The 19,731-nt window shown below is 43.7% G+C and overlaps 2 protein-coding genes across 3 annotated transcripts in view; one reads left to right on the top strand and one right to left on the bottom strand.

The window, feature by feature from the left end:
* Positions 1–2,382: 2,382 nt before the first annotated feature.
* On the bottom strand, positions 2,383–9,850 carry NSA2 (NSA2 ribosome biogenesis factor). Its single transcript, XM_006124280.4, has 6 exons — positions 9,699–9,850; positions 7,905–8,092; positions 6,690–6,840; positions 5,721–5,900; positions 3,933–4,125; positions 2,383–2,656 (listed from the first exon to the last, which is right to left on the bottom strand). The coding sequence occupies exons 1-6, from the start codon at positions 9,699–9,701 to the stop codon at positions 2,589–2,591; spliced, it is 783 nt and encodes a 260-aa protein (XP_006124342.2). The 5' UTR covers positions 9,702–9,850; the 3' UTR covers positions 2,383–2,588.
* A 188-nt stretch (positions 9,851–10,038) lies between these two features.
* GFM2 (GTP dependent ribosome recycling factor mitochondrial 2) overlaps positions 10,039–19,731 on the top strand; it is a 34,101-nt gene continuing 24,408 nt past the window's right edge. The window contains exons 1-7 of one of the 2 annotated variants that reach the window (XM_014574162.3): positions 10,039–10,280; positions 12,810–12,919; positions 13,423–13,512; positions 15,129–15,216; positions 16,654–16,702; positions 17,416–17,513; positions 18,464–18,589. In XM_014574162.3, coding sequence (XP_014429648.2) covers positions 13,450–13,512; positions 15,129–15,216; positions 16,654–16,702; positions 17,416–17,513; positions 18,464–18,589 — 424 coding nt within the window. In that variant the 5' untranslated portion in view covers positions 10,039–10,280; positions 12,810–12,919; positions 13,423–13,449. The remainder of the gene's footprint in view (positions 10,281–12,809; positions 12,920–13,422; positions 13,513–15,128; positions 15,217–16,653; positions 16,703–17,415; positions 17,514–18,463; positions 18,590–19,731) is intronic. The other variant, XM_075932265.1, reaches the window with a different exon arrangement.

The raw sequence follows: 19,731 nt of genomic DNA, 5'->3' as shown, positions 1-19,731 counted from the left end.
CAGTCACTGCATGAACACAACTTTAGATGGAAGCTTCTGCAGTTAAATTGCATTTAGTTTGATCCATTTAATGGCAGGTTTTTTATGGACTAAGTCCCAATTCTGCAGATCCTTGTATTGTACATATGCTTCATTTTATGCTTGTTAGCAACTTTTTGATACATGTAGTACCACCAATGCCAAGCATTCAAATAAATGAGTCTGGTCCAGAAAAATCACTGTCAGGAATGTTTTAGGCATCTTGGCCTTAAGCCTCAAAGGTCTTGACATCAATGGAAGCTGGCAGCCTAAATACCTCTGGGGCTCTGGAGCTTTTTTTTTTTTTTTTTTTTTTTTTTTTTGAGGGCTGGAACTTTATATTTAAATAAAAAATGATTCTACTGTAATCACTGGACTACAAGAGCTGGTCCTTGAAGAAATGAAATATGCCATGAGCTTGCAATAACGTGTTTAATATAAACCCTGCTGAAAAGTGGGATTACAGACTCAAATATGCATGCAAATGTTTGCAGGTTTGGGGGCCTTAATTTATATTCTATTTTGTATGTTGCTTTCTATTATAAAAGCTCTATCTTTATACCAATAAAGAGTTAGAAATGTGATAATGCTGCGTAGGCACCTGCAATGATGTAGTCTACATGCACAAAATAACTTATTATTGCAAGTTATTTCGTTGTAAAGGATTATCTCTGGCTTCTTATGTCAAAATATGATACAGGCAGTCCCCGGGTTACGTAAAAGATAGGGACTGTAGGTTTGTTCTTAAGTTGAATCTGTATGTAAGTCAGAACTGGCGTCCAGATTCAGCCGCTGCTGAAACTGATCAGTTTCAACAGCGGCTGAATCTGGACGCCAGTTCTGACTTACATACAGATTCAATTTAAGAACCCCAGGCATCCCCAAGTCAGCTGCTGCTGAAACTGATCAGCGGCTGATTCCAGGAAGCCCGGGGCAGGGGCTTCCTGTAATCAGCCACTGGTCAGTTTCAGCAGCGGCTGACTTGGGGACGCCTGTGGCAGAGCAGCTGGGGTGCTGCTGGGTTGCTCCAGTAGCGCCGCCGCTCCTCGGCGCTACTAGACCAACCCAGCAGCACCCAAGCTGCTCTGCCCCAGGCGTCCTGATTCAGCCACTGCTGAAACTGACCAGCAGTGGCTGAATCAGGACGCCTGGAGCAGAGCAGCTGGGGTGCTGCCAGGTTGGTCCAGTAGCGCCCAGAGCGGCGCTACGGGACAAACCGGCAGCGCCCCAGCTGCTGTACCACAGGCGTCTGGAGCAAAGCCGTGGAGTACAGGGGCAGCAGGACAGCCCAGACGCGCCGTGGCTGTCCGCTGCCCGCATGTTCCGCTGCTTTGCTCCCCGTCCTCCTGGTCTGCTGGAGACCAGGGAGACGGCCCGTTCGAAACTGCAGATCCGACATAAGTCGGATCCGCGTAACTCGGGGACTGCCTGTAGTTGGTGTGTATAAGTGCCAAGGGCTTGAAGCAAATGCAAATGGAGTAGCTCAAGATAAGTTAGCTTTTAAATCTCCTTGCTTGGAAGCAAAAAGTTATGCTCTCAAGCCTTACATCCTCCTCTGATTCAGCTGAGATTTGGGAGTAATGATTACAATGAAGACCGTAGGTTCATGCATATCCATCTCTGGCAATCCTTACATTAAAAACATATGAGTGATGGAAAGAATCTGTTCAAAGTGCATAGGCTTTCAGATGGCTAATACTTGCAAGTCAGATTCTTTTCCCTTCTTACTGCAGTTCTGACTTTAGAATATTTAGTAGCAAGTACTAAAATGCTGGTACTATAACTTGTGGTCACTTATCACTAGGAAGCTAGACCTCTCTCCTTCCGTTGTCCCAGGTGACAATGGGTTTTCTCCATTAGTTTACAGATGAACACCATCTGAAGAGTCTTAAGATATACAGCTCCATCAACAAGTAAGCTGGATCTAGGGCAGAACATGCTGCATGTGCTGTGCAGTTGAAAATCAGCATTCTTTGCTGAAACTGCTTGGCCCTCACTGGAACATAATCCTCTGTATCTGGGATTTCCTCTTTTCTTTTGTACTTCTTTAGGACCCCAACAGGCAGTTTGTATGACTCTGCCTTTTATTTCTTACTGTAAAGAACCTCCATTGCATTTTCTTTTAAATTTAGGCAGACATTCTAAAACAGGAGCGGGGAAACATTTTTTGGGGCAGTGGCTGCTGGCCCACAGAAAAATCAGCAGGCGGGAGAGGAGCCCTGAGCCCCAAGTATTGCATCTGGCCCCTAGACCTTTGGTTCCCCTGTTCTAAAGAGATCCTGAGTTACAAGTTTCAGGAGAGCAATCATCACTTTCAACTAATAAGTTTAGAAAAAATAATTTCTCAAAACAAAACAAACACAATTGGAAAGCTGTGAACAAATTTATTCTGGTGATGTTCAATGGATCAAACAGTTTGTATTTGTAGAATTTGCAGGAGCCGTCCTCTTTTGGGTTCAAGTTTGATGGTTGGTTTGTGGAAAGCTAAAGGTTTTAAATTACAGGTAACCTTCTTGATTTACTTGTCTTGATTTTGTAAGAGTCCATATACAATATTTAGTAACTCCCATTCAAACAAGTAGGACTGCATTAATGCAGCCATCATTTTCTGGATTGTTAGTAACTTGTGCATATTTCCCTAAAGAAAAGAGGAAAGAAAACAATTTTGAACAAAAGTATAATTTTCCAACAACTTCTATTACTATGAAAAATAAACAATCCTGAAAATCAAATATATGTAAGAAGAGCCATATTGGTTCAGACCAAAAGACCTATCCCTCCGTGAATTTATCTAGTTTTTTTACATTGTTAGTGCCTTGGCCTTCGCAACATCCACAGGTTGACTGTGTTGTTTTAAATCTGCTGCTAATTTAATTTCATTTAGTGACCCCTTAGTTCTTGTGTTATGAGAACGTAAATGTATTTATCTTTAAAAGTTCCCACCACCAATCCCACCCTATTAGGCGGGTAAAAATACGGCTTTCCGAGCCTCCAGACCACAGGTACCTCAGGCAGGCTGTGCTTGTAGAAGCTCTCTGAATACTGTGAGCCTGGGGTGCCTCGCCTGGAAGCCTCTTCTCACACTGCCCTTGTCCCCAGAAAAATTTTGCAGCTCCCACTGGCCAGTTTCCAGCCAATGAGAGCTGCCTGTTTGGAGGACAGGCAGCACGTGAAGTACCTCCACCTCCAGGGTCACAGTGTTCAGAGTCAGCCGCCCATGCCCCTGCAGCCAGTGCAGGGGCATGGAAGACAGGGAGCCCAGCTATGGAACCATCTGGGCTGCTGGCCACAGCCTGCCTCTGGTACCCCAGCTCAATCTTCTGTCCCCCATGTAACCCAAACCCTTTGCACTCCTGCACCCACAAACCCCTCCACACACACCTTGCACACCTACCCCCTAACCAAAATACCTACATCATGAGACTTCAACTTAGCATTTTTAGCTTAGTTTGAAAGCAACCTCCAGGACTCTGGATGCATGACTGAGTCTATATTTAACCACACTGAAAAAAGTGGCCTCTAACACTAATTTGCCAAGTCTTGAGTTCAGGAATTTGTCCTCTGCAACTACACAACTAGAAACAATAGTCCTGATCCCGCAAACCCTTATGCATATGCTTGAAACTAAATGAACTACTCCTATTGCATAAACTTATGCATTTGCTTAAATTTTTTGCAATATTAAGGTTACTGGTTAATAACAGCAGAGCAAACAAGAACCTTGAACTCAGAGCCAGCTAAAGTTATTTTCAAGTGTATTATATTGGTGATTTTGGACCCTTAAGCTTTCAGTTCACCTTATAACTGTTAGTCTTAAATAATTTAACAAGTTTATAACAAATTAGATTCAAATCTTTATTAAAATTCTAGATGAGCTATAGAATACAGCTGATAACGTCTTGTTAGATACTTACCCCAGATGACTTTTCCCCCTTGTGTCACAAGGCCAAGCTCACTTACGTTCACCTCAATAACAGTACCTTTGGTAATTACACCCAATGTTGTGTACAGAGGGGAAGAGGGATTCTTCTTTACACCAAGGATTGGCAGACAAAAAGTAGCTTTAAGTTCAGGATGTGTTACATGAGCCTTCTTGAAACGTAAGCCCTGTTACATAATCATAAAATTATTAAAGCCATCACTTAAAAAAAAAAGTTAATCCTCTAATTACATTATTTCCATAATTTTCTTTAGTTAAAGGAATTATTGAAGTGATTTGGTGGTTGTTGTTTTTTAAATCAGCTGTCTATTGTAAGTTGTCAGATTTATTCAACACTGAAAAGATCAGCTTGATTAAATTCTTTAGATACTATTCAGATTTGTTCATTTTCAGTATGTATCACTGTAGAATTAGTATGGAAAGAAGGATACTTGCTGTTGCAGTTTTCTATATGCTGAAGAAATCAGGAGCTAATAGTCAAGTATTTCACATTATTTTTAGGCTCAAGTTCTTAGTTTCTAAGTGTCCCTTGTAAAACCTAAAACAGCCATTCTTCCCGTCTCACCTACTGCGGGATTATAAATCTGAGGCTGTCTTTACACTGGCGCGATCTTGTGCCAAAGTGCCGCTCTTGCGCAAAAACTTGCTGGCCGTGTGTTCTTGTGCAAGTTAACTGACGTTCTACTGTATGAAATCAGGGCTGCTTGCGCAAGAACTATGATGCTCCCGCTTAAGCCCTTTTGCACAACTGTTCTTGCGCAAGAGGCCAGTGTAGCCAGGCAACATGAATTTCATGGTTAAAATAGCCATCAGAGCTTTCTTGCACAAGAGAGTATCTACACTGGCATGGATGCTCTTGCGCAAAAGCACATCTGTTGCACAAAAGCACATGCCAGTGTAGACGCTCTTGCACAACTACTTTAACGCAATAACTCTTGCGCTAAAGAGATTTTGTGCAAGATCATGTCAGTGTAGACGTAGCCTGAGAGTTTTACAGAACACTCTTCCATCCAGACTTCACAAAATACTCTTCCAGGGAGACAAGTAAAATTAACATTTACTGAAGGAATCTGAGGAACTGAGAGATGCAGTGACTTGCCCAAAGTTACCTAGCATGCCAGTGGTAGAGCTGGAAATAGAACCCAAGCACTGAATCTCAGACCCGTGCCCTATCAGCTGGGTCACTGCCTCTCCTGAAAGAACTCCGGGGGTCTCCTCATACATCAGATTTCAGTTGGTTAGACAAATACCTCTCGAGGATAATCTAGATTTACTTGGTCTTGCCTCCACGCAAGAGTCTGGACTAGAATACCTTACAAGGTCCCTTCCAGCCACATATTTCTATAATTTAGGCTTTTACGAGGAAACCACTAGAAATGTGGCTACCTTACAACAGTTTCAGCCTTAGCGTGGAGATTATCAGTTTGTCACACAATCCATGACCTCCATGATTTCAGGACTTTGGCAGCATGCTTGGGCTGTTACCCCTGTGCCGCAGGGTGAGTGCTGAGAAACAGGGCTCTTGCTTTCAGGCACCTGCCCTCTGCTCTAGCTGTCAGTCCTAGCTCTGGGGATTGGCCGTTAGTGCTGGGGTATCAGGCTTCCATGAATTCCTGATTGCCATACACTTGCGACCTTACTAAAAATAAGTGGTAAAATCTAAACTAATTAGCAAAGTACATTTCCTCACTGGGAAGAGTCACTTAACAAATATTATGTACCAATTCAATGCTTATACCATATCTTTACACAAGTAATTTACCATCGGTCGAATAAATCGTTCATATTTAGGAGGTTTTCGAGTAAAGCCATCCCCAACAAAGCAGACTTTGGTAACCATCCTCTTCCAGGCCTTCTTCTTTCTCTTTCCTGTACGGATGACCTTTAAAACTTCAGTTTCTCCTTGTGCACGGACTTTTGGCACAGGAACTTCCCATTTCCCCTACAAAGAAGAGCCAGTAGTATTACTAAAGTGTTAGTACATGGAAGGGAAGAGATATCAAAGAATAAAAAAGGGAAATTATAATTCCTCCTTTTATATAACCAAGGTGTAGCAATTCTTAAATATTATTGTATTAAAAACATTTATAAAAAGACATGTCATTCTGATAAAGTAGGACAATTAGCATAAGGAACACTATTGTCTCAAACATTTGAATTCTTTATATCAGTCAATATATATTTAGCTCCTTTTCTGGCATTTTAAAAAAAGCGATTGATTTTTCCCTCCCCATATTCTATTGGGGTCTAGGATGATTTGACACTGTTGCTAAATGTCATGAAAGTTACTGTATATGCTTGTTAGCTATTTTTCTGACATTCTCCACCATTAAGAGTTTTTGCAGGCACAAATATACTGAGTTTTACTGGGAAAAAAAAAAGAAAGCTTAACATGCCAATTACGGATGTTAAAACCGTTAGCTAATAGTGCTTAACTGGTTAATCATTTTAACCAAGTTTCACCACCTATCCCCGCTATGGCCATGAGGTTCCACCATAGCTGTGGCTGCTTTGGCCAGCGCGGCACGGCTGGCCACTGCCTGAGTTAACCAGCAAAGACTAGTTAAACAGTTAACATACCAGTAAACCTCATGCTTACCAGTTACCGGTAATATCCCTTATGCCAATCAAACCTGCACAACTATTCAGACTGCCTCCTGATTGCAAGTGAATGGTTATTAAACAAACCCCAGGAACAGAAATTATCTGTATTTCTTCTGTTGTTACATACAGCTTTTTCTTTTCGTTTCTGTTTGATCATGTTGGAGAGAACTTTCGCCCGGGACTGGCCCTCTCTATCCAGCAGGTATGCTGGTACAGCTCCTTCTGGGGTTTTCTCATCATTCTTTTGCTTGGTGTTTCTTTTTTCATGCATCTTAATCCTAGAAGGAAAACCAAAAAGTATTCAGAAAAACATCCTGATGCTGTACGAAAAACATCTAAAGCTAGAAGGCCATATCACACTTAACTTTCAATATAAGCCCTAGGTATGCTCAGAAGCTCTCTTTTAAAGATGTAACAACTTTTCAACTCCAGGATTTAGGACCAAAACTGACTGTACAAAATGCTGTGAAAGGGCCTAGTGATGTGACTGAAAAGTTAACTGGTAGTTAGTGCAGGAACAGCTCCTGCCTGTGATGGGGAAAAGGGTGAAGGGACCCACTCCAGCCAGCCCACCCCCTTTAATAAGTTAACCACCACAATTAATTAGCTAACCAATTAAAACAGGATTTTACATCCTAAAAGGGATATGCTAAATCAGTGGTCCTCAAAGGGTGTTGGTGACCCCTTTTGCATAGCAAGTCTAAGTGCATCCACTCAAACTTTTTTTAAACTTTAAAAAAAAAATATCACTATTAAAAATGCTGGAGGTGAAATGAGGTTTGGGGTGGAGGCTGACAGCTCATGACTTCCCACCTAATAACCTCTCAAACAGGGTTGTGAACACCAGAGCTGAATAAACTTTTCCTCTAATTAATTCAGTTATAAGTTGTGGGTAAAAATGTCAAATACAAGTATGATTTTAACTTTACAGATTAGTACAGTAATTTAAGATCTTAAGTGTTGCACCACTTCTGATACATTTAAAGAAGGCAGAAAAATATCTGAATAAATAGGAGAGTCATGGAAAGGCCCTAACCCATTACTTAATAATGATGTTAGAAGCAGTTCCAGTGTTTAATGTTCATTATTGGTAGTGCTAGTGCTAGATACTAGGTCCACTGCTAGCATTGAATAGACGGGAGAGCAAGGAGAAATATTTTAATTATGGCACAGAACAATTTTGTTCCTGTAAATATGCATTTTTGAAGCTGTAGTGCATAATTTAAATGGGCCTCCTCTACGGATCGTAGCTTAACATTTCATAACTACATCAACTACTCTAAGTCACAACCTTGAGCTATCATGAGATTTCAACAATATCAATGAAAACATGGATACTCACGTCTTTTTCATTTGTATCTTCTCAGCATGGCGCTGCTTATGGTAGAGTTTGGCCTTCAACCCAATCAATTTCTTGGCCTTCTTTGACCGTTCATGAGCCTCACGGCCCTCCTTCTTCCTCTTCTTCTCATGGTAATCCAAGCGATAACCGTATCGCTTGCGGTGTAACTCTATGTAATCATTCTGTGGCTGTAAAAGCAAGGAATATTGTTTAGAATTTAGTAAAGTGTGTCAAAGAAGCTTTTTGCACAATATACTCAATTTCCTCTCATCTTCAATAGTTTGTACCACAGAGCCAACATTCGCTATGACTGAATACTTCTTAGAGATAGCTGATGACAGCATAATGTGGTTACAACAGGTGCAGTGCACATACAGTGTCTAGATCCGCACACACTTGGTTCCTGAGATCAGCGTAGTGAAACTAAAACAAAACTTACTCCCTCACTCTGAAACTTAGCTGTTCTCATCCTCTCTCCAGAGAGATAAAACAAATGTTCCCAGGTTTATTTGACAACATACTTCCTGGATGATCAGTCTGTGTCTCTGACTTAATTCTCATTATGAAAAAAGTGGATCTAATAATCTTTCCCTCTCTTAGGTTGATCTTGTGAGGCTAAACACCCATAAGGCACGACTATGGTAATAGAAGCCATATGTAGAATTGACGACATAGGTAGATATGTCAACCTCTCATATCCTATTTGCAATGAATGAGATTTATCTATGATCATGGTTCATGCTCCACTTCAGGATGACTCAAAAGAGAAGTCCTGTATCCCTCTACAGACTGTGGGGAACCTGTCTATATTAGCAAAGGCCTATTATATTGAATTCTGCCATCATCCCCTTCCTCATGCCCTACTTGAACCACACAGAAAGCAATGGTGGCTTGTGTGCAATGATAAGCACTGAAATTATAGCTCAAATTTACAAGATAGTCTTTTGAAATATCTGCCTATCAATACAGTGAACTGGGTCTCCAACATTACAGGATCAGACCATCCCCCAGTTGTTACAAAACAGGTATAAATATTATCATCTTCCATCCAATCAAAGAAAAGCAACAACCAGATTAGTTTACTAAATTTTTGTTTGCAGGAACATGATTCATGTGGTGGCCGAGCATCCCTTCACAGACATGGAGCTGGGGGGGGCGGAGCACAGTACCAAGCTGTCTATAAGTATGGCAGCAGGGACTGTAGATTGAGACCACCTGGATCCAGGGCACTGGTCTGAACTAGGGATGTTAAATGTTGATTAGTTAACTAATCAAATAGCTGATGGGATTTTCACCAATGAAGTCGATAAGGACTAGTGTGCGGCATGGAGCCCAGTGCCAGCAGGGAGTCACCCACTGACCCTAGGCTCCATGTGGGTGCTTCCTGCCCCCTCCCACGGAGCGGGGGAGAACCGGCTTTTAAGCCAGCTCCCCCAGCACCCTCTCCTCTTCCCCCTCCTGCTGCCTCTTTGTGATAGAGGTGGGGGGGGGGGGAGCGACTAGTCAACTATCCCATAACCTTTTGCTCACAGTCCATTAGTCCCTGTAAGTTACAGCCCTCGTCTGAACGGCGGGGCGCGCCCCAGAAAGGGGGAGGGCAGGGCAGCAACGGGGAGAGTCCCCGGTGGCAGGGAGGGGGACTCCGGGTCCACGCCGCGCTTGCCCGGAGAGCGAGGGCAGCGGCTGTTTCGGGACGCCCCGCTGCTCTCGGGACAAGTAAACTCCGGCTACGCCCGGCCCAAGGCCCCCTCCCGCCGGCGGAGCCGCTCTTCACCCCTCCCGGCGCCCCCTCACCATGGCGGCTCAGCGCGTGGGGCTGGGGCCGTGGTGGGCAGCTCGCGCCTCAGCCACCGATGCTCCCCTACGGGCGCCGCACGAGAAGGAAAAGACTGGTGCGTCTGGAAAACGGCTCCGAGTAGAGCCACTTCCGGCCCCGGTAGTTTCGTTCTGCCTGTAGCGAGCGCTACACGTCATCTTCCGCTGACGGCCTTCGCTTCCATGCGCCTGTCGGCGTGGAAGAAAAGCTTGATTCGTGGCCTGGCAGGCTAATCATGGGCAGAACTGGATGGAACCTTCCTGCGTGGGCCCGGAACCTGGGAAGAGGGGTGGGCGGGGCTGACCGGGAGGCAGAGAAAGGGCACCGCGCCGCCGAGCGGTCGGGGAATAAACTTCCTTATCACAGGCTTTCTGGGTGGAGTGTAATCGGAAGGTGGCGGGGCCAGGCGGAAGCGGAAGTGAGCTGCTGCAGGGTCGCGGGGTGAAGGGTCAGACTTTCCCCGGTGGCCGGCAGCGGGGCCCGAGCGGGTGCGCCGTTGTAGGTCAGCCCGGAGGGTCGCGAGGCGGCTCTGGCAGGAGGGGGTGTCTTGGCTGCGGCCGGTGAGTGTCGCCAGGCAGTGGAGGCCTGGGACCGCGTGTGACCCGGCGAGCCGCTCTGTGGAGAGCCCGGGGGTGCCGGGCCCAGCGCCCCGCCTGCGAGGGTCACTGAGGAGTTTTCGGTGTGGCTGGTTGCTGGTGGCGGCTAGGGGTGTCTGTGGGCAGACGACTTCACGATTAACTGATACGCCTGGGCTACTGCATCTCCCCCCTTTGCTGCCTGTGATATAGAGGCAGTAAGGGGCGGAGTGGGAGCCGGTGCCCACAAGCACTGGATCCTCCTGACCCTCCACCCCTGCCCCTGATAGTCAGCAGTGCGGAGGGTGAGGGGGCAGGAGGGAACTGACACGAGCAGAGAACTGGCTTTTAAGCAAATATTCTGCATGTGCCAGCTCTGTAGAACCCCCCCACCCCATCCCCGGCCTTCCCTCCCTCTGCAGGCAGGGGCTGGTGCCACTCCATGCTGTTGTCTTTGTATCAGAGGCAACGGTGCAGGGCCTCAGGTGGGAGACAGTCTGTGCGGGAAGACAGGTTTTGGACCGGCTCCACTTGCCACCCTGTCCTGCTGCCTCTAAGAGGCCAGGTGGGATCCCTGCCAGTTAGGGAGGCAGTGACTTGCCTGAGAAGTCTGTGAAATCTAACCCTGTCCCTGAGGCCCAGTTTAGTGCCTTCCCTGCACAACTTGCCTGCCTTTCTGCTGGCATTGGAGTTGGTGATGCTTGGGGAATTTTTTTTTTTCTTATCTCCCTTCTCCTTAGAAGCTGTGATTGACAACAGGCCATTTACAACTTGTAATTGCACCAGGTGTTGTTATTACAGAGACAATATATTCTTAAACAAAAGATGAAAATGTAAAAAGCAAATGTACATGGAAGCTTTAAGCAGATGACTTGTCCTGTGGTAGTGCACAGTGTGCTAACTTGGATTATTTATATGGAAAAACACTAGATACTAATTTAACCACAATTTCCTTTATTAAGTTTGAAGGCCAAAAGGTATTTTATGCAATTCTGACAAACCTGCATAATATCCTAACAATAGGCAATCATTACTCTCAATAAAGTATCTAAGTTTTCATAAGCATGTGATATTTACAAGTAGGTTGGACCTAGAGGAAGATGTCTTATTCTGGCATGCTCCATTCTGACACACATCCTTCAGATTCAGGGCTTGCTTTATACTCTCCGGCTAACTTGCTAATTTTAGCAAAAAACTAGTTTGAATCTATTTATTCTTACTGTCTTTTTTATGTCCTCCCTCCTTGATTATCAACAGAAGAGAGAGAGGGTGTGTGTGTTTCTTTAAAGACAGTTCTTTTATTTGTCTTGTTACAGCAATTTATTTTATTACTTTTTGAACCATGCATTCTTCAAAACCTACAAGTAATAAGTAAGATTACTTATTATTCTTACGGTCTTCTAGGATTTTGAGTCTTTGAGTCTGATTGCTATGTAATGGATTTGGTGCTAGGGATGTTAGCGACTAGTCGACTATCTGATCAGCAAATGAAGAAGTTGACTAGTCACTTCTCCTCTCCCTTCCTTTGCTGCCTCTATCAGAGAGAGGCAGCAAGGGGTGAGCAGGAGCCAGTGCTTGAGGCACTGGCTTTAAGCCAGTACCCGCCACCCTCCCGGCACCGTCTCCACAGGAGAAGGAGAGGCAGAGGCACAGTGGGGAAGCAGTGCGAGGGGGGACTGCTTCAGTCTCTGCTGCACTGTTCCCACTGCAGGCACTTCTGCTTTTGAAATGTAAAGAGCCCTCTGGGTTCTTGCACATTTCAAAAGCAGAAGTGCTGCAAGGAACATGGGTGAGCGGGGACTCAAGTAGTTCCCGCTCGCCCCATGCTCTCTGCAGTGCCACCCCCAGCTGCCTCTATGAGAGGCAGCAAGAGGTGGGGGACAGGAACCAGTGCTGGGGGTGGGGGGGGGAGAGCCACCTTAAAAGACAGTTCCCCCCAGCACTGTCTGTGGGGTGCTGCCTGCTGCGAAGCAGCTCCTGTCTGCAGGGCCCTTCCCCTGTAGACAGGGGCTGTTGTCACCAGGCAGCCTCTGTTTGCGGGCGGCTGCATGAGCAGCCCCTACCCGTGGCCAGCTCTGGCTTCTGCGAACGGGCTGGTCCAACACCAGCCCTTGTTCGCGGTGGACACAGCTGTCCACCACAAACATGGGCTGGTGTACTCAGCGTGAGCTGGGACTGAGCAGTCCTGGCTAGCACTGATCGATGAGCCTCTGTTTTTTGAAATATAGGAAGAGCTCAGTGGCTCTTACTACATTTAAAATCCAGAGCTGCAGCCCAGGTGTCTCCGGAGCCAGCATGAGCTAGGACTGCTTATTCCTGGCTGGAGTGGGCTCCTTTAGTTACCCCCACTGTGGCTGTGCACAACAGCACTTATCTACTAATTGTATAATTGATACAAATTGTATCGACTATACAATTAGCCAGATAATTGCATTTTGACATCTTTATTTGGTGCTATTGGAAAGTTGAACTGGTACTATGCTGTTGCTGTCAAACAATATTTCCTTCTCGCAGTTAATTAGAGGCACACTATGCAGCTTAGCCCTGTAGTCCTGGAGTTTCATGGGCTGTTTGGACTGGATTATGTCCCATGCTTTTAAACTGAATACATAAATAATTAAAAAGTAAGTACTGGCATATTTTTTTCATGTAAATCAATTTTAGCAGCTGTTGGCTTTACTGTACATGAGAACTTCTGTTACAAATAACCTCTATTCACAGGTATTTGTAACTGAAATATTCATAACTGAACAAAATGTTATGGCTGTTTTTTGAAAAGTTTATAACTGAACATTGACAGCTTTGAAACATTACTATTCAGAAGAAAAATGCTGCTTCTTCCCCCCCCCCCTTTTTTTTTAAGTAATTTAACACAGTAGTGTACTATATTTGCTTTTTGTCTCTGCTGATGCCTGGTTGTGTACTTCTGGCTCCAAGGTGTCGTAGATTAATCAATTCTAACTGGTGTTTGTAACTCTAAGGTTCTGCTGTATGCATCTGATAAAATATGGCCCCATGCAGTTCCCATTTAGGCATGTGAGAGTTTTCCTATTGATTCGAATGTAAACAGGTCAGATACTTAATTTGAATCATAATCTTTTTCTACAGTATTTGTTTATATTGGCAGGGTACAGCTGTAGATTGCAGAGCAACAATGTTAAGAGTTCTAAGGAGACTTTCTGTGAATGTCCTGAAAGCATCAAGTGTGTGCAACAAGGTAAGTTTTTCTCAGATTTTTATTTGCCAGAGAGCAGTTGCTTGGTATTTTCTTTTAAGCAAAATGGGATACTTTAAGCAATCTGAATAACTCTATATATTTAATGTCAGGAATTAAGCTTAATATGCATTCTGTTTCAAATATCAAAATAGGTTTTTATTTTACAGTTTGTGAGGAAGTTCAGAAATAAGTAGATGGGTTTTCATGTGTATATCTTTACTTCAGTGAAGTGGTAATTTCAGTAAAATGTTTTGTTTATATGTGTAACTCCAGTGAGGCCCAGTATGCCATTTGGTCTCATTCCCTGTATGTGTTTGAACTAGGGATGTGAAGGGTTAACCAGTAAGCCTCACTGTTAACAGGTGAGGTTTACTGGTTAAATTTAACTGGTGGGGCTGGAGCAGCTTGGTGCCTGCCGTGTGCGAATAGGGGCTGTTCCAGTGCAGCTCCTGCCTGCAGTGCACCCTGATTCACCAAGGACAGAGGTTGCTTCGGCCGGGACACCAGAGCAGCTCCTGCCTGCAGCAGTGGTGAAAGTGTTCCAGCTGTGCTGGGCACCCCCTCCCCACTACGCACAACCCTTTCCCCGATAGTCAGTTAACCAGTTAAATAATATGTTTAACTGGTTAGCCAATTAAACACGATTTTACAATTCTAGTTTAAATACTGTTCTTACTGACAGTACAGGCAGTCCCCGACTTACGCGGATCCGACTTATGTCGGATCCGCACTTACGAACGGGGCTTTTCTCGCCCCGGAGCTCACGGGCGGCAGGTCGCCACCCGTGTCCTCTGGGGCGAGAAAAGCTTCTCCCGGTCCCCCAGGTCTGCGGGGGGGCGGGGGTCCAGCAAAGCCGCTGGACCCCCCCAGCAGACCAGGGACACCTGCTTGTCAGTTTCAGCAGCGGCTGAATCAGGACGCCTGGGGCAGAGCAGCTGGGGTGCTGCTGGGTTGCTCCAGTAGCGCGGCTCCTCGGCGCTACTGGAGCAACCCAGCAGCACCCCAGCTGCTCTGCCCCAGGCGTCCCCAAGTCAGCCGCTGCTGAAACTGACCAGCGGCTGATTACAGGAAGCCCGAGGCAGAGTTGCTCTGCCCCAGGCTTCCTGGAATCAGCCGCTGATCAGTTTCAGCAGCAGCTGACTTGGGGATGTCTGGGTTTCTTAAGTTGAATCTGTATGTAAGTCAGAACTGGCATCCAGATTCAGCCGCTGTTGAAACTGATCAGTTTCAGCAGCGGCTGACGCCAGTTCCGACTTACATACAGATTCAACTTAAGAACAAATCTACAGTCCCTGTTTTGCATGTAACCCGGGGACTGCCTGTACTCTTTAACTTTAACATGTATTTTCATTAGGCTTTTAAAATTGTGTTGGGTTTGGATTTGGTTTTGGTCTTTGACTCTAACAAGTAATGCTGAGATGCCTGCAAGTGTCCAAATATTATTATTCAGAATAGCTGAAGCAAGAGATGCATGAAAATGTTATCAGACTATTCATGCATTTCTTGCTGCAGATATCATTAATAGTCATTTTAGGAAAAGGACAGTGCAAGGAGTTACTACAATTTTAAAAAAAGTATTTCTACAAAGTAACTATTTTTAATTTTTTCCCTTAAAGTGTATATGCTGCAGGTGGTCAAGAACGATCATTGTAAAAAGATTAAAATCACAAGAATGTCATGAAAGAAACTACAGCTTTCCGCCAGGTAATATTTTAAATTATTGTTGAATTTTTCTTAAGTTGCTTTTCACTTATACGTAGTAGAAAGAAAATAGAAAAAAAAATCTTAAATTATACTGTTATAATCTTATTGTTCTATAACCATTGTATATAACATTAGGTATATCAAACAGGAAAAGAGTAGAGAAGAGGCTCAAGGGCACAGCAATGAGGCATTGCATAGTAGAAGGCATAAGAGGAAAATGTAAATTCTTTAGCAAAAATGAAAAAGAATCAAATAATGGGCTAAGTGTTCTGGAAAACTAGCCTTATGGTTTGAAGTACTCAGTAAAGATAGGATAACTAGTAATATCAAGATCTGCCTTGAGCAAGTAGCATGTGAAGAGAGAGAGAGATTCCTGATCAGAGAGAGAAAGATTCTTAGCTCCGTGAAGGACAGTTTCATTACTGAACATTTGTTAAAAGGGGGCTGACCAAAAAATTTCTGTGAAAACAAACATTAATTTAAATTTCCTGTTCATTTGGGAGGACACATCTGCTGGCAACTTCACTGCTATTCAATATTTTCATTAAGGGTTTGAGTAATGTGTGTTTATAACATTTGCAAGATGACACTGAGCTGAGAGGGGTTACAAGCATTTTGGAATACAAGTTCCCTCTGAAAACTGGAACTCTCTGGTCTGGCCACATCCCATCATCCAGCAGGACCATGGATGCTCCTGGACCAGAGAGCCTGGGAGCTGAAGGGCCAGCTGGGGGTGGGGACAACAGGGTTGGCAGCCTGGGGGCATCGTGGGACCTGCCTGGAGTCCTGCAACAGCATAGGGCTGGAGCCCCATGACGGCCCCAGAGAGTACAGGGCTGGAGCCGGAGACCCAGAGCAGCCCCAAGGAGCCGACAGCAGCTGGGTGAGCAGCCCAGCCAGGTTTGGTGGGTGAGCAATGCAAGGTGCTTGTTGGGGTAGCCTGCCAGCAGCAGGCAGTAGACTTGGGGGCCAGAGGTAGGGGACCTCCCCTGGTATGGCAAATTCTCTCATTTTGGAACTGGTCAGGTCCCAATGGCGCTGGATCTGGGAGGTCCAACCTGTACAGGATTAGACTTCAAAATGACCTTGACAAATTGGAGTGTTGGTCTGAAATCAAAAGGATGAAATTTTAGCAAAGTCAAATGTGAGGTACTTATTCTTAAGAAGGAAACATCAAATTTACAAGTACAAAATGGCAAATAAACTGCTTAGGAAGTATTGCTAAAAGGATCTGGGGATTATAGTGGGTCTCAGACTGAATATAATCCCAACAGCATGATGTAGTTGCAAAAAAAGCAATAGATTGTGGGATGTATTAATGGGGTGTTGTATAAGACAAAGCATTTAATTGTCATATATTAATTGGCAGTGGTGAGATTTCAGGTTTCGTTCATGCGGTGGGAATTGAAGTTTTGACTAGTGCTTTTTTTCCTGCAGTAGGAGATGTCAAATCTTTGCGTTCTATCATTACCCCTCCTATATCTAAGTAAGTAGTGCCTGTTAATATTCTGTATGTAAGCAATAGATACAATGGTGATGTGTGTTGCAGAAGAACCATAGAATATTATAGTGACCTCTACTTCAATCCACTCAGGCTCTAAATTGTGCATGATGACAATTCTCTTTTTTTTTTAATGGGGAGTCGAGGGTATATCCCCATCAATAAATCCAAGGTGGCAGGAACCAATTGTGTGTTTGGGGGGAAGGGGTTCATGTTGGTGGATTGGGAGTCTTTATGTTGACTTCAGTGGGCCCTTGATTGGACCCTCAGAGAAAAGGTTGTTATATATGCTGGTTTGACTTCAGTCTGTTCTGATCTTGGTAATGTTTGCCAGTGAGAACCTAGTGACATGCTGTCTAGCTGTTTGTTCTCTGATTCCAGTGCTTGATATCTGAATATAAACTATAGTACAAACATGTATTCCCTGGTTTTTAATCTTCTTAGTACTGTCCCCATCTGTTTTGAAAATAGTTGATTAGTGGTGATGTGAAAGAAACCCCAAGACTATATTTCTGCTGTTTTTAACATTGAAAAGTTATACATACTACAGTTATGCACAAACTACATCATTGGTGAGGTGAATAGGGATGGGGAAGGAGCTACCTTTGACTGTTGATTATGAAGTAATATATTTGATCAGAACCACAATATTGCTGAATAAAAAAACTACATGAAATACTTTTGCTTACTTTATGCAGAATTCGTAACATTGGCATCATGGCTCACATAGATGCTGGGAAAACGACAACCACTGAGAGAATGTTATATTATTCTGGATACACAAGAGCACTGGGAGGTTAGAATTTCTGCATTTATTTCAGTTACTTTGAGAAGCTTAGCAGATATTAATGTAAAATTAGAGGTTGTCCTGTAGAATAAGTTATACTGAAATTATATATTTTGTACTATGCTGAAACACAATAAAAGTACAATACATATTCCACTATATAGAATAATGTATAACATGGGCGGGTTTTTTTTTTTTGTTTAGTCCATGGAATTCTGGGACACTTCAGTGTCAATATTTGCAGTGAACGTAACAAATCCTAGGATAGTAAGAAACTTGACAGCTTCAGTTTTTAATTCTTAAATGGCTTTTAATTGGATTAGCTTCAAATTCCAGGATGCCCCTCATTTATGCATTGTATTGTTCACAGAATGTTCTAGACACATTCAGATGAAAATGCTAGTGAGATCCTCAGGCTTGCTCCAGAATGCCACATAACAGGGACAGAGTGGTATAAAAAGTGCACAGGAGTGCTTCTGTGCTCTGGTGAGCTCTTGCTGCTGGATTAGGGATTATCTGATTGAACAATTTAAAGTGGCTCTGAGACTCTGTTTTAAAGTTACTCAGGACTTGGGAAAGCACAAACCAGCCCATATCAATCCACAGCAGTGAGGAAACTGAACAAAAAGGTGGCATAAATGTACCTTTGCTTCCCCTTTCTCCGTTACCACTCCTCGGCTGTATTCAATAGTCTTCTACCACACCTGAGGATTCAGCCATGAGTGCGGAGGAGAATTTAATTAGATAATTTTTTTCCCCAGATTAACTTCTCTTCAGAAATCAGCTGGTTACCAATAGCTTTATCATTCTATTCCCTGAATCAAAAGCAATGTTCATGTTTTGAAAATATATAGAGTAGACAAGGTCTAGGATAAATAATCATATTTACTTTGGTCCAAGGCAGATAACTTTACATTTTGAATTATGTGACCAAACTGTGCATATGTTCATACTGATAGATGTTGATGATGGGGACACAGTGACGGATTTTATGGCGCAAGAGCGAGAACGTGGTATTACCATTCAGTCTGCTGCTGTTACTTTTGATTGGAAGGGCTATAGAATCAACCTGATTGACACACCAGGTACAGTATTTTGAATATGTTCTATCAGGCTTTCTCCTGCTGGTGGTCGGGCGGAGTAGATGGGCTTAGGTAGTTTAGAAACTGAATCTGCAATTTCAGAGGGTTCAGATGGATGCTGGGCCTAACTGTTGCTGTGGTTTTATGAAGAACAGGTTAAAGAATATTTAGATAAATTAGGTCTATTCCAATCTGCAAAGGCTGATGAAATTCATTCTAGGATACTTAAGGAATTATGTTTAAAACGGGGGACAAAGATGACCTGGGGAATTAGACTAGTCAGATGAACTGTGATACTTGGAAAAGTATAGAGCAATTTTTAAGCACTATGAGGATAATGGGCTAATAGCCAGTGTGCATTTATCAATAACAAATCTTGCAAAACCAACTTGAATTCCTTATTTAATAGGGTTTCTGGCCTAGTGGATGTGGAGGAAACAGTACTTGTGATGTATCTAGATTTGTAGTTAGCTTTTGGCATGGCCCCATATGACAGTTTCATAAGCAAACTAGGAAAATGTGATCTAGATGAAATTATTATAATGCAGGGAGAATAACTGATTAAAAGATCATACTCAAAGTAGTTATCAGCGGTTTGCTGTCAGACTATCAGGATGTATCTGAAACAGGTTGGACCTCTTGGGAGGTCACCTGAGATGCCACTAAGTCAGCCTCTTCTGCTAGCCTGGGTCTTCTTTACTTGGGCTTGCTGGGCCAGGCTCAAAAGATCATTCTAGCCAAGCACACAGGTAGGGCAATGCCCAACAGCAGAATCATACAGATGCTGAGATCAGGTCTGTGAAGGTTCAACTTAAGGGACTTGCCACAGCACATGGATGTGTATCTCTCTCTTCAAGTGCAAACCCAAAATTATATGAAATTTGACTCTTCCCTCCATGTGGAGGAAGTTATGCACAACTTCCTGCCCCCTGTTAGAAACGGCATAAACTGGGTTCTATTATAAATCAGAAATACCTTAACTAACTATAAAAGGTGTATCTTAAGTGGTAAAAGAGGTGTCAAACAAAACAAAGCAGATTACTAAGAAAATAATACAAGGCATGCTAGCTAAGCTAGATTCACTTAAGAAATTGATTACAAATACATATTCCTCCCTCTAGATATTGTTTTAAAGTTCTTCACAG

The sequence above is a fragment of the Pelodiscus sinensis genome, chromosome 6, assembly GCF_049634645.1.
Source record: "Pelodiscus sinensis isolate JC-2024 chromosome 6, ASM4963464v1, whole genome shotgun sequence".
Lineage (NCBI taxonomy): Eukaryota > Metazoa > Chordata > Testudines > Trionychidae > Pelodiscus > Pelodiscus sinensis.
The sequence above is the reverse complement of the archived record's forward strand: the minus strand, read 5'-3'. Positions and strand labels throughout refer to the sequence as shown.